At 42.2% G+C, this 13285-nt stretch overlaps 1 protein-coding gene across 6 annotated transcripts in view; it reads left to right on the forward strand.

Moving 5' to 3' along the window:
• The window catches only part of rad18 (RAD18 E3 ubiquitin protein ligase), a 70224-nt gene that overhangs the window by 42028 nt on the left and 14911 nt on the right, over window positions 1–13285 (forward strand). For 5 of the 6 annotated variants that reach the window (XM_090205687.1, XM_021569200.3, XM_090205688.1 and 2 more), the window contains one exon: window positions 11639–11674. The exons of the other annotated variant lie outside the window; for it this stretch is intronic. In XM_090205687.1, the coding sequence (XP_090061813.1) occupies window positions 11639–11674 (36 nt within the window). The remainder of the gene's footprint in view (window positions 1–11638; window positions 11675–13285) is intronic. 6 annotated transcript variants of the gene reach the window in all.

Here is a 13285-nt window from a genome sequence, read left to right on the forward strand (position 1 = left end):
TTAAACTGAAAAAGTCAGTAAAAGTTATGCAACGTCAAATTAGCTAGTCGTCTTTCCAAGTATATCGACTCATTAATTTAATAGACTCAGAGGGGCTGTGTAGTTTTTACAAAGCAAGAGTGTTTTCTTTTTCAGTCAGAAGTTCGCTAGAGGTTCCTCTCTGTTAGGTTATCATTTTTTGTTCATTTTCCCCTGGCCAGGAAGTATTCACGCTGGGCTTTTCATTATTAACATTAATAGCCTTCCAATGAAAAGAACCAGCTTCAAAGAGGCCTAGTTTAATCCATTTAGATGGGCTCCTTGTCCTGGGTTGTCCTTACCTGCCTCCCAGGCCCTCCGTGGCCCCAAGACACTGATCTCAGGGGATTCAAGCCAAATCGGGTCATATTTCATTATGCCTGGCACCACACACACTTACCATTCCTCTGTTTCACAGCCAAGTTTGACACACCCTTTCAGCTATTATTTTTGGATAAAGAACTCAGTAAACCTCACATCATCCCGGCTATTGTATTTCATCCAGGCCAAAATTAGCTGCTTGATATGATGACCATGTGATATGCCAAGTAAGGGATTTATTTAAAAAACCCATGCAATGCGATGGCACAGTTAGGGCTGGCACAATTACCGTATAACCTTGTAACCAACAGTTATGAATGAAGACCGTCATGAAAATAAAATAACCCTCATAAAAACAATTGCAATGGCTGCCTGGTATGGGTTACACTGTTATGAATGGGTTACACTTCCTGCATTTACTTCCTGCAATGCTCCTGGCAATTTGTCACCAGCAGAGAGAAAGAGGCTAAGCGGAGGGTGGTTTACTCCGAATTTTGGTTTGTAGATCAACAAGTATGGTTACGTGCACACAATAATACAATTGTTGTGAATAGTCAGATAAATATAGTGGCTTGTGAAAGTATTCTCCCCCCTTGGCATTTTTCCTATTTTGTTGCCTTACAACCTGGAATTAAAATTGATTTTTGGGGGGGGTTTGTATCATTTGGTTTACACAACATGCCTACCACTTTGAAGATGCAAAATATTTTTTATTATGAAACAAACAAGAAATAAGACACAAAACTGAATTTGAGCGTAACTACTCACCCCCCCCCCAAAGTCCATACTTTGTAGAGCCACCTTTTGCAGCAATTACAGCTGCAAGTCTCTTGGGGTATGTCTCTACAAGCTTGGCACATCTAACCACTTGCATTTTTGCCCATTCTTCAAGGCAAAACTGCTCTAGCTCCTTCAAGTTGGATGGGTTTCACTGGTGTACAGCAATCTTTAAGTCATACCACAGATTCTCAATTGGATTGAGGTCTGGGCTTTGACTAGGCCATTCCAAGACATTTAAATGTTTCCCCTTAAACCACTCGAGTGTCGCTTTAGCAGTATGCTTAGTGTCATTGTCCTGCTGGAAGGTGAACCTCTGTCCCAGTCTCAAATCTGTGGAAAACTGATACAAGTCTCCCTCAAGAATTTCCTTGTATTTAGTGCCATCCAGCATTCCTTCAATTCTGTCCAGTTTCTCAGTCCCTGCTGATAAAAAACATTCCCACAGCATGATGCTGCCACCACCATGCTTCACTTTGGGGATGGTGTTCTCGGAGTGATGTGAAGTATTGGGTTTGAACCAGACATAGATTTTTCCTTGATGGCCAAAAAACAAAATATTTGTCTCATCTGACCAGACTACCTTCTTCCATATGTTTGGGGAGTCTCCCACATGCATTTTGGCAAACACCAAATGTGTTTTCTTTTTTTTCTTTAACTTCTTGCTCCTACTTGAGACGCAGACGTCTCAAGTAGGCACCTGGAAATGCAAATGCGCTACGCTAAATGCTAAATGTACTCGTTAAAACTCAAACGTTCATTAAAATATACATGTAGGGTATTGAATTAAAGCTACACTCGTTGTGAATCTAGCCAACAAGTCAGATTTTTAAAATGCTTTTCGGCGAAAGCATGAGAAGCTATTATCTGATAGCATTCAACACCCCAAAATGCCTGAAGGCGACGTAAACAAAATAATTAGCGTAGCCGGCGCTACACAAAAACGCAGAAATAAAATATAAAACATTCATTACCTTTGATGATATTCTTTGTTGGCACTCCTATATGTCCCATAAACATCACAAATTGGTCTTTTTCCCGATTAAATCCGTCCATGAATGCCCAAAATATCCATTTGTATAGCCTGTCTGCATCACGAAAAAAGCTCTCTTCCAACACGCAACGTCATGTTTAAAAATTATATAAGTTGCCTATATTCTTTGACAAAACACTTCAACCTACTTTTATAACCCAACTTTAGGTATTTGTAAATGTTAATAAGCGATCAAATTTATCACTGGGCGATCTGTATTCAATAGCAGCTACAAAAGAAAACAGTGTCCATTTTTCAATCTTCCAAAATCGATTGAGGTAGGCTGGATGGAATCACGGATCTATTGATAATGTCTCAATGGATTTTTGTCAATGAAAATGACGTTTTTGGCGACATCGTGTGGAAGCTGTAGGAATTGCATCCGTCTCCATATTACATTTGGTTTCCTTTAAATAATCCATGAAAGGGGCGCATGGATACTTTTTTCAGATTTCAGTGACCAGTTTTTCTTGCGCTTTTCGATGAAACACACGCTCTGTTATAGTCACAGCTGTGATTTAACCAGTTTTAGAAACTTCAGAGTGTTTTCTATCCACACATACTAATCATATGCATATACTATATTCCTGGCATGAGTAGCAGGACGCTGAAAAGTTGCGCGATTTTTAACAGAATGTTCGAAAAAGGAGGGGGTAGAATAAAGCAATGGCTTTTTTCTGCCCACTCTTCTGTAAAGCCCAGCTCCGTGGAGTGTACGGCTTAAAGTGGTACAGTGGACAGATATTCCAATCTCTGCTGTGGAGCTTTGCAGCTCCTTCAGGGTTATCTTTGGTCTCTTTGTTGCCTCTCTGATTAATGCCCTCCTTGCCTGGTCCATGAGTTTTGGTGGGTGGCCCTCTCTAGGCAGGTTTGTTGTGGTGCCATATTCTTTCCATTTTTTAATAATGGATTTAATGGTGCTCCGTGGGATGTTTTGGATATTTTTTCATAACCCAACCCTGATCTGTACTTCTCCAAAACATTGACCCTGACCTGTTTTAAGAGTTCGTTGGTCTTCATGTGCCACTTGCTTGGTGGTGCCCCTTGCTTTGAGGTGTTGCAGACTCTGGGGCCTTTCAGAACAGGTGGGGCGGCAGGTAGCCTAGTGGCTAAAGCATTGAACTAGTAACCGCAGGATCGAATCCCCGAATCCCCATGGCAGTTAACCCACTGTTCCTAGGCCGTCATTGAAAATAAGAATTTGTTCTTAACCGACTGGGCTAGTTAAATAAAGCCCCCCCTCCAAAATAGGTGTATATACAGTTGAAGTTGGAAGTTTAGCCAAGTTTAGCCAACCTTAGCCAAATACATTTAAACTCAGTTTTTCACAATTCCTGACATTTAAGCATAAGAAAAATACTCTGTCTTAGGTCTGTTGGGATCACCACTTTATTTTATGAACGTGAAATGTCAGAATAATAGTAGAGTGATTTATTTCAGCTTTTATTTCTTTCCTCACATTCCCAGTGGGTCAGAAGTTTACATACACTCAATTAGTATTTGGTAGCATTGCCTTTAAATGGTTTAACTTGGGTCAAAACTTTCGGGTAGCCTTCCACAAGCTTCCCACAATAAGTTGGGTGAGTTTTGGCCCATTCCTCCTGACAGAGCTGGTGTAACTGAGTCAGCTTTGTAAGCCTTCTTGCTTGCACATGCTTTTTCAACTTTTCTATAGGATTGATGTCAGGGCTTTGTGATGGCCACTCCAATATCTTAACTTTGAAGCCATTTTGCCACAACATTGGAAGTATGCTTGGGGTCATTGTCCATTTGGAAGACCCATTTGCGACCAAGCTTTAACTTCCTGACTGATGTCTTGAGATGTTTCTTCAATATATCCGCATAATTTAGAAGAGCAGTGGCTTCTTCTTGCTGAGTGGCCTTTCAGGTTATGTCGATACAGTTTTACTGTGGATATAGATAATTTTGTACCTGTTTCCTCTAGCTTCTTCACAAGGTCCTTTGCTGTTGTTTTGGGATTAATTTGCACTTTTCACACCAACGTGCGTTCATCTCTAGGAGACAGAATGCGTCTCCTTCCTGAGCAGTATGACGCTGTGTAGTCCAATGGTGTTTATACTAGTGTACTATTGTTTGTACAGATGAACGTGGTACCTTCAGGTGTTTAGAAATATCACCCAAGGATGAACCAGACTTGTGGAGGTCTACATTTGTCTTTCTGAGGTCTTGGCTGATTTATTTTGATTTTCCCATGATGTCAAGCAAAAAGGCACTGATTTTGAAGGTAGGCCTTGAAATACATCCACAGGTACACCTCCAATTCACTCAAATTATGTCAATTAGCCTATCAGAAGCTGTTTAAATGCACAGTCAATGTTGTGTATGTAAACCTCTAACCCACTGGAATTGTGGTACAATGAGTTATAAGTGAAATAATCTGTCTGTAAACAATTGTTGGTTAAATTGCTTGTGTCATGCACAAAGTAGATGTCCTAACTGACTTGCCAAAACTATAGTTTGTTAACAAGATATTTGTGGAGTGGTTGAAAAATGAGTTTTAATGACTCCAACCTAAGTATGTAAACTTCCGACTACGTGTGTGTGTGTGTGTGTGTGTGTGTGTGTGTGTGTGTGTGTGTGTGTGTGTCATGTATCCCATATGTATGCAGTATAGTCGTGGCTAAAAGTTTTGAGAATGACACATATTAATTTCTACAAAGTTTGCTGCTTCAGTGTCTTTAGATATTTTAGTCAGATGTTACTATGGAATACTGAGGTATAATTACAAGCATTTCATGTGTCAAAGGCTTTTATTGACAATTACATGAAGTTGATGCAAAGAGTCAATATTTGCAGTGTTGACCTTTCTTTTTCAAGACCTCTGCAATCCGCCCTGGCATGCTGTCAATTAACTTCTGGGCCACATCCTGACTGATGGCAGCCCATTCTTGCATAATAAATTCTTGGAATTTGTCAGAATTTCTGGGTATTTGTTTGTCCACCCACCTCTTGAGGATTGACTACAAGTTCTCAATGGGATTAAGGTCTGGGGAGTTTCCTGGCCATGGCCCCAAAATATCAATGTTTTGTTCCCCGAGCCACTTAGTTATCACTTTTGCCTTATGGCAAGGTGCTCCATTATGCTGGAAAAGGCATTGTTTGTTCGTCACCAAACTGTTCCTGGATGGTTGGGAGAAGTTGCTCTCGGAGGTTGTGTTGGTACCATTCTTTATTCATGGCTGTGTTCTTAGGCAGAGTCGTGAGTGAGCCCACTCTCTTGGCTGAGAAGCAACCCCACACATGAATGGTCTCAGGATGCTTTACTATTGGCATGACACAGGACTGATGGTAGCGCTCACCTTGTCTTCTCCGGACAAGCTTTTTTCCGGATTCCCCAAACAATCGGAAAGGGGATTCATCCTAGAAAATGACTTTACCCCAGTCCTCAGCAGTCCAATCCCTGTACCTTTTGCAGAATTTCAGTCTGTCCCTGATGTTTTTCCTGGAAAGAATTGGCTTCTTTGCTGCCCTTTTTGATTCCAGGCCATCCTCCAAAAGTCTTCCCCTCCCTGTGCATGCAGATGCACTCACACCTGCCTGCTGCCATTCCTGAGCAAGCTCTGTACTGGTGGTGCCATGATTCCGCAGCTGAATCAACTTCAGGAGACGGTCCTGGTGCTTGCTGGACTTTCTTGGGTGCCCTGAATCCTTCTTCACAACAATTGAACCACTCTCCTTGAAGTTATTGATGATCCAATACATTTCAGGTGCAATCTTACTGGCAGCAATATCCTTGCCTGTGAAGCCCTTTTTGTGGAAAGCAATGATGACGGCACGTGTTTCCTTGCAGGTAACCATGATTGACAGAGGAAGAACAATGATTCCAAGCACCACCCTCCTTTTGAAACTTCCAGTCTGTTATTCGAACTCAATCAGCATGACATAGTGATCTCCAGCCTTGTCCTCGTCAACACTCACACCTGTGTTAATGAGAGAATCACTGACATGATGTCAGCTGGTCCTTTTGTGGCAGGGCTGAAATGCAGTGGAAATGTTTTTGGGTGATTCAGTTCATTTGCATGGCAAAGAGGGACTTTTCAATTCTTCTGATCACTCTTCATAACATTCTGGAGTATATGCATATTGCCATCATACAAACTGAGGCAGCAGACTTTGACACAAATATTCATTTTTACATTCTCAAAACTTTTGGCCACGACTGTATGTATGTACAGTGAGGGGGAAAAAGTATTTGATCCCCTGCTAATTTTGTACGTTTGCCCACTGACAAAGAAATGATCCATCTATAATTTTAATGGTAGATTTATTTGAACAGTGAGAGACGGAATAACAACAACAAAAATCCAGAAAATGTTATCAATTTATTTGCATTTTAATGAGGGAAATAAGTATTTGACCCCTCTGCAAAACATGACTTAGTACTTGGTTGCAAAACCCTTGTTGGCAATCATAGAGGTCAGATGTTTCTTGGGGTTGGCCACCAGGTTTACACACATCTCAGGAGGGATTTTGTCCCACTCCTCTTTGCAGATCTTCTCCAAGTCATTAAGGTTTCGAGGCTGACGTTTGGCAACTCGAACCTTCAGCTCCCTCCACAGATTGTCTATAGGATTAAAGTCTGGAGACTGGCTAGGCCACTCCAGGACCTTAATGTGCATCTTCCTGAGCCACTCCTTTGTTGCCTTGGCCTTGTGTTTCGGGTCATTGTCATGCTGGAATACCCATCCACAACCCATTTTCAATGTCCTGGCTGAGATAAGGAGGTACTCACCCAAGATTTGACGGTACATGACCCCGTCCATCGTCACTTTGATGCGGTGAAGTCCTGTCCCCTTAGCAGATAAACACCCCCAAAGCATAATGTTTCCACCTCCATGTTTGACGGTGGGGATGGTGTTCTTGGGGTCTTAGGCAGCATTCCTCCTCCTCCAAACACGGCGAGTTGAGTTGATGCCAAAGAGCTCCATTTTGGTCTCATCTGACCACAACACTTTCACCCAGTTGTCCTCTGAATCATTCAGATGTTCATTAGCAAACTTCAGAAGGGCATGTATATGTGCTTTCTTGAGCAGGGGGACCTTGCGGGCGCTGCAGGATTTCAGTCCTTCACGGGGTAGTGTGTTGCCAATTGTTTTCTTGGTGACTATGGTCCCAGCTGCCTTGAGATCATTGACAAGATCCTCCCGTGTAGTTCTGGGCTGATTCCTCACCGTTCTCATAATCATTGCAACTCCACGAGGTGAGATCTTGCATGGAGCCTCAGGCCAAGGGATATTGACAGTTATTTTGTGTTTCTTCCATTTGCGAATAATCGCACCAACTGTTGTCACCTTCTCACCAAGCTGCTTGACGATGGTCTTGTAGCCCATTCCAGCCTTGTGTAGGTCTACAATCTTGTACCTGACATCCTTGGAGAGCTCTTTGGTCTTGGGCATGGTGTAGAGTTTGGAATCTGATTGATTGATTGCTTCTGTGGACAGGTGTCTTTTATACAGGTAACAAACTGAGATTAGGAGCACTCCCTTTAAGAGTGTGCTATTAATCTCAGCTCGTTACGTGTATAAAAGACACCTGAGAGCCAGAAATCTTTCTGATTGAGAGGGGGTCAAATACTTATTTCCCTCGTTAAAATGCAAATCAATTTATAACATTTTTGACATGCGTTTTTCTGGATTCTTTTGTTGTTATTCTGTCTCGCACTGTTCAAATAAACCTACCATTAAAATTATAGACTGATCATTTCTTTGTCAGTGGGCAAATGTACAAAATCAGCAGGGGATCAAATACTTGTTTCCCTCACTGTATGTACCCCCTTGTATGCATGTACCCGCTGTGTTTGTGTGTGTGTGTGTATGTTGAACGTTTCTTGAAGTGCAGTCGCAAAAACCATCAAGCGCTATGATGAAACTGGCTCCCATGAGGACCGCCAAAGGAAAGCAGGACCCGTAGTTACATCTGCTGCAGAGGATCAGTTCATTAGAGTTACCAGCCTCAGAAATCAGCAATTAACTGCACCTCACATTGCAGCCCAAATAAATGCTTCACAGAGTAACAGACACATCTCAACATCAACTGTTCAGAGGAGACTGCGTGAATGAGGCCTTCATGGTCGAATTGCTGAAGAGAAAAAAATACCAATAATAAGAAGAGACTAGCTTGGACCAAGAAACACAAGCAATGGAAATGAGACCAGTGGAAATCTGTACTTTGGTCTGATGATTCCAAATTTGCGATTTTTGGTTCCAACCGCTGTGTCTTAGTGAGACGCAGAGTAGGTGAGCGGATGATCTCCGCATGTGTGGTTCCCACCATTAAGCATGGAGGAGGAGGTATGATGGTGTGGGGGTGCTTCGCTGGTGACACCGTCTGTGATTTATTTAGAATTCAAGGCAGCAGCAGGGCTACAACAGCATTCTGCAGCGATACACCATCCCATCTGGTTTGTGCTTAGTGGAACTATCATTTGTTTTCCAACAGGAAAATGGATAGCACACCTCCAGGCTGTGTAAGGGCTATTTGACCAAGAAGGAGAGTGATAGGGTGCTGCATCAGATGGCCTGGCCTCCACAATCACAACTTCAACCCAATTAAGATGGTTTGGAATGAGTTGGACCGCAGGGTGATGGAATAGCATCCAGCAAGTGTTCAGCATATGTGGGAATTTATTCAAGACTGTTGGAAAAGCATTCCAGATGAATCTGGTTGAGAGAATGAGAGAATGCCAAGAGTGTGCAAAGTTGTCATCAAGGCAAAGGGTGGCTACTTTGAAGAACCTAAAATATATTTGTATTTGTTTAACACTTTTTTGGTTACTACATGATTCTATATGTGTGGTTTCATAGTGTTGATGTCTTTACTATTATTCTACAATGCAGAAACTGTTAAAAATAAAGAAAAGCACTTGATTGAGTAGGTGTGTCCAACATTTGGACTGGTACTGCATATATATATTTATATAGATTAATTTTTGTCATATTGGTCCCGTATTAGTGTTTTCTATTCCTGGGCTGGGCCATAGTCCAAACGACTCAGCTGGTTAGTATCACGGGGACAGTGTTCTCTCTCTTTCTCTGTCTGTCTCCTCCCTTTCTCTCTCTTCCTCTCTGTCCAAAAGGCAGAGAAACCACCCAGGGAGAAAATTATTCAGTGAAGTGCTTTCCTTTTCCTAATCTTTGAAACCACTTTGACAATCACAATTGTGTTTTTTTTGTCATTGACCCCCCCCCCCCCCCCACGCTCATAAGCAGAGCCGAGAGTGGGTCTTACAAAGACTGCAAGGTGCTAACTCTCCTGAAATATGCATTTCTTGGGTTTACCTTTTCTTTTGTTTGTGTGTCGTGTGGCCCACATACATTATTCCATTATTACATTATTCCATCTGTTAGTCACATGTCTGTGGAATTTGTTCAGTTTGTCTCAGTTATTGAATGTTATGTTCATACAAATATTTACACATGTTAAGTTTGCTGAAAATAAACTCAGTTGACAGTGAGAGGACGTTTCTTTTTTTGCTGAGTTTATTTGTATAGATTCATTTTTGTCAAATGTGTCCCGTATTAGTGTTTTCTGTCCCTGGGCTAGGGCATAGTCCAAACGACTCCGCTGGATAGTATGACAGGGGGACAGTATTCTCTCTCTCGCTCTCTCTGTCTTTATCTCTGTGTCTGTCTCCCCTCTTTCTCTCTCTTCCCCTCTGTCCAAAAGGCAAAGAAACCACCCAGGAAGAAAATTACTCTGTGAAGTGCTTTCCTTTTCTTGATCTTTGATACCACTTTGACAATCACAATTGTGTTGTTTTTGTCATTGACCCCCCCCACGCCCATAAGCAGAGCCGGGTCTTAAGCAGAGTGGGTCTTAGAAAGACTGCAAAGTGCTAACTCTCCCGAAATGCATTTTTTGGGGTTGACCTTTTCTTTTGTGTGTTGTGTGCCCCATGCTTTTTTTCTGAATCCCATATCATCCCCCAAAGTCACCAAGGCCTTCAGAAGCACAACTGATTTTGCGACTTGTTACAGAGGTCTTCCCTGTGGCAGGACTCCTGAGTCGCTGGCTGTGCCTCGTTAGGATGCAGCCTCCAGCTTGCGAATTTCCACCATTTTCTCCACAGAGCTGCTGCTCATTGCTCCCGTAGGCTTTTCATTAGAGAGACAAATTTCAGCAATCATCTTACAGGCTGACCCAACCTCGAGCCTTGATCCCCCAGCCCTGCCCACTGAGTCACAGAGCTCAGCCTCTGCCCCAGCACCTCTTCAGCCCAATCCAGTCCTAAGTCCAAATCGCACAGACCAGCCGGCTACAATAGGGAACTGCAGACCCAGTGCTGAATGCTGGTTCGTCCTCATACTCTAGGACCCCGCAGACCAGGAACAGGAACGTGCTGTCCGGGGCCCTCTTTTGGCTGAACCTACAGTATATGAATTGATTTCAATTCAGGCATATACACATTGATATCAACATGGATATCTGTATGTTTTGATAAGTATATTTCACTGGTCACCCCCAAAGCCAATTCCTCCTTTGGCCACCTTTCCTTCCAGTTCTCTGCTGCCAATGACTGGAACGAATTGCAAAAATCACTGAAGCTGGCGACTCATATCTCCCTCTTTAACTTTAAGCACCAGCTATCAGAGCAGCTCACAGATCACTGCGCCTGTACATAGCCCATCTGTAAATCAGCCCACCCAACTACCTCATCCCCATACTGTTTAAAAGCACCCCATTATCTCTACTTGCACATTCATCTTCTGCACATCTATCTCACCAGTGTTTAATTGCTCAATTGTAATTATTTTGCCACTATGGCCTATTTATTGCCTTACCTCCCTTATCTTACCTCATTTGCACACACTGTATATAGACTTTTCTATTGTGTTATTGACTGTATGTTTGTTTATTCCATGTGTAACTGTGTTGTTGTTTGTGACGCACTGCTTTGCTTTATCATGGCCAGGTCGCAGTTGTAAATGACAACTTGTTCTCAACTAGCCTACCTGGTTAAATAAAGGTGAAACAAAAAAGTCTCAGTCCAAATAAGTTATTTCAGGTGTTGATTTTCGAAAACTCTTCTCTCAGTGTGATGTATTGCATTACTATATTTAATCTGTCAGAAACCTGCATCCTGTTTGTTGCACATGTTCTTCCCACCATTTAGCTGGGTGGCAGCAGCATGCAAATGTGCTTTCGAAGTAGGAGAGTTGGATGTGAGAGATATGCTCTGTCAACATAAGTTATGAGGCGAGGGAGGGCTGCTGATGAGATGTGTGATACATGCTGAGCTAAGAGAGTTGATAGCCTGTCTACAGGATGGACATCATTGACAGACTCAGGAGTGTTATGGCCCTATTTTTAGCCTGATGGTGTTGGTTTCAATGACTGGTGCCAATTCTGCAGCCAGGCTTAACTCTCTATCTCTTTCTTCTCTGTTCCACTTAAGTGCTGCTCTGTTGTGATGACTGGTTGACGCTCTGAACACTATTAATAGCAAGTTTCTCCTCTCTGTTTTCTCAGTTCCATCTCCGACGTCTTCGCTGACAGATGCTATGAGTAAGTTATTCTGCTCTTCAGACAAATTTAATAATGAGACCTTCACACACAACACTGATGTTTGGAAACATGCAGCCTCATCATCATGTCCAGCTAAAACCATGTTGCCACATCAGGACATCTGTTGGAGACGGGCAGTCTTCAGCTCAATTCTGCTAGCTGGGTTTTTGTCATTTGGAGTTAGCTGATGTGAGGAAATTGCCAATAGCGGGTAATTGTAGGCCTCACTGATGGGCAGATTGGATCTGAAATTGCTGATGCAACTGCTAGGACAGCTGCCTTGCTTGACTTGACACGGATTAATGCTTTTTCAACTAACAATCTGCTAATGTCAGGTTTGGTTTTCACAAGGCATAATGGGACCCATATCGTCCAAAAAGTTATTATTTTGACTCATCTGTCCATATAACATTATTACAAGAGTATTGATGATTATCCAGGTGCTTCCATGTGCTTTTTGGAGAACTTGAGTCAACGTTTTGGACAACATGGGTTCCATTATGCCTGGAGAACACCAAACAATGCATTCCACAGTAAGAACCTTATACCAAGGGTCAAGCATGGTGGTGGTAGTGTGATGGTTTGGGGATGCTTTGCTGCCTCAGGACCTGGATGACTTGCCTTAATAGAAGGAACTGTGAATTATGCTCTGTATCAGATAATTCTACTGGAGAATGTCAGGATATCTGTCTGTGAGCTGAAACTGAAGCACAGCTGGGTCATGCAGCAAGACATTGATCCAAAACACACAATGTTTGCGTGTTTCTACATGAAAATGATTAGAAAGCAACTAATTAGAAGTTTTGGAATTGCCTAGTCAAAGTCAAGACCTAATCCCAATTGAGATGTTGTGGCAGGACTTGAAACGCATAGTTCATGCTTGAAAACCCACAAATGTTGCTTAGTTAAAGAAGTTCCTCATGCAAGAGTGGGCCAAAGTTCCTCCACAGCGATGTGAGAGACTGATCAATAACTACAGGAAGCATTTGGTTGCAGTCATTGCAGCTAAAGATGGCACAACCAGTTATTGAGTGTAATGGGGCAATTGCTTTTTCAAAAATAATTGTTATTTGTAAACTCAGATTCCGTATGTAATAAGGGGTTTTGGTTGAAGATCTGATAACATTCAGTTTCAAAAATATGCAAAAAGGAGCAAATACTTTTTCACAGCATTGTATCATAAACCTATTCCCCCTACAGCCTATGACTGTTTGAAGTGTAGTCAGGCAAGGTGCAGCTCCGTCTCACCCTCCACCTCAGAGTAATGATCAGTCCTGTTGCACAGCTGGTTCCCATGTCATGGCTGGTGTTTATATTCGTTATGTATCTTATTTATCACATTCGCACATCGTACAGATACAGAGCCTTTGAGCAGAAAATCTGTCAGACAGCGCTTTAATAAACCCAATCATTGCATACAATTCTAAATGCTAATTAGTTTATTAAAATCATTTTGGGCCACGATTTAAAAATTATCTTTATTTCTCAACTGGTAATTGAGGCGTGCTTCCCATTCCCCATTAAAATGCATCGGAAGGCAGGCTTCACCACTTTGCAACGAGCTGGAGGCAGTATGCATTTAACTACTTAATTGAACATTTTACTGAGGCA

This window comes from Oncorhynchus mykiss, chromosome 17, assembly GCF_057628025.1.
Source record: "Oncorhynchus mykiss isolate SJ-2025 chromosome 17, ASM5762802v1, whole genome shotgun sequence".
Lineage (NCBI taxonomy): Eukaryota > Metazoa > Chordata > Actinopteri > Salmoniformes > Salmonidae > Oncorhynchus > Oncorhynchus mykiss.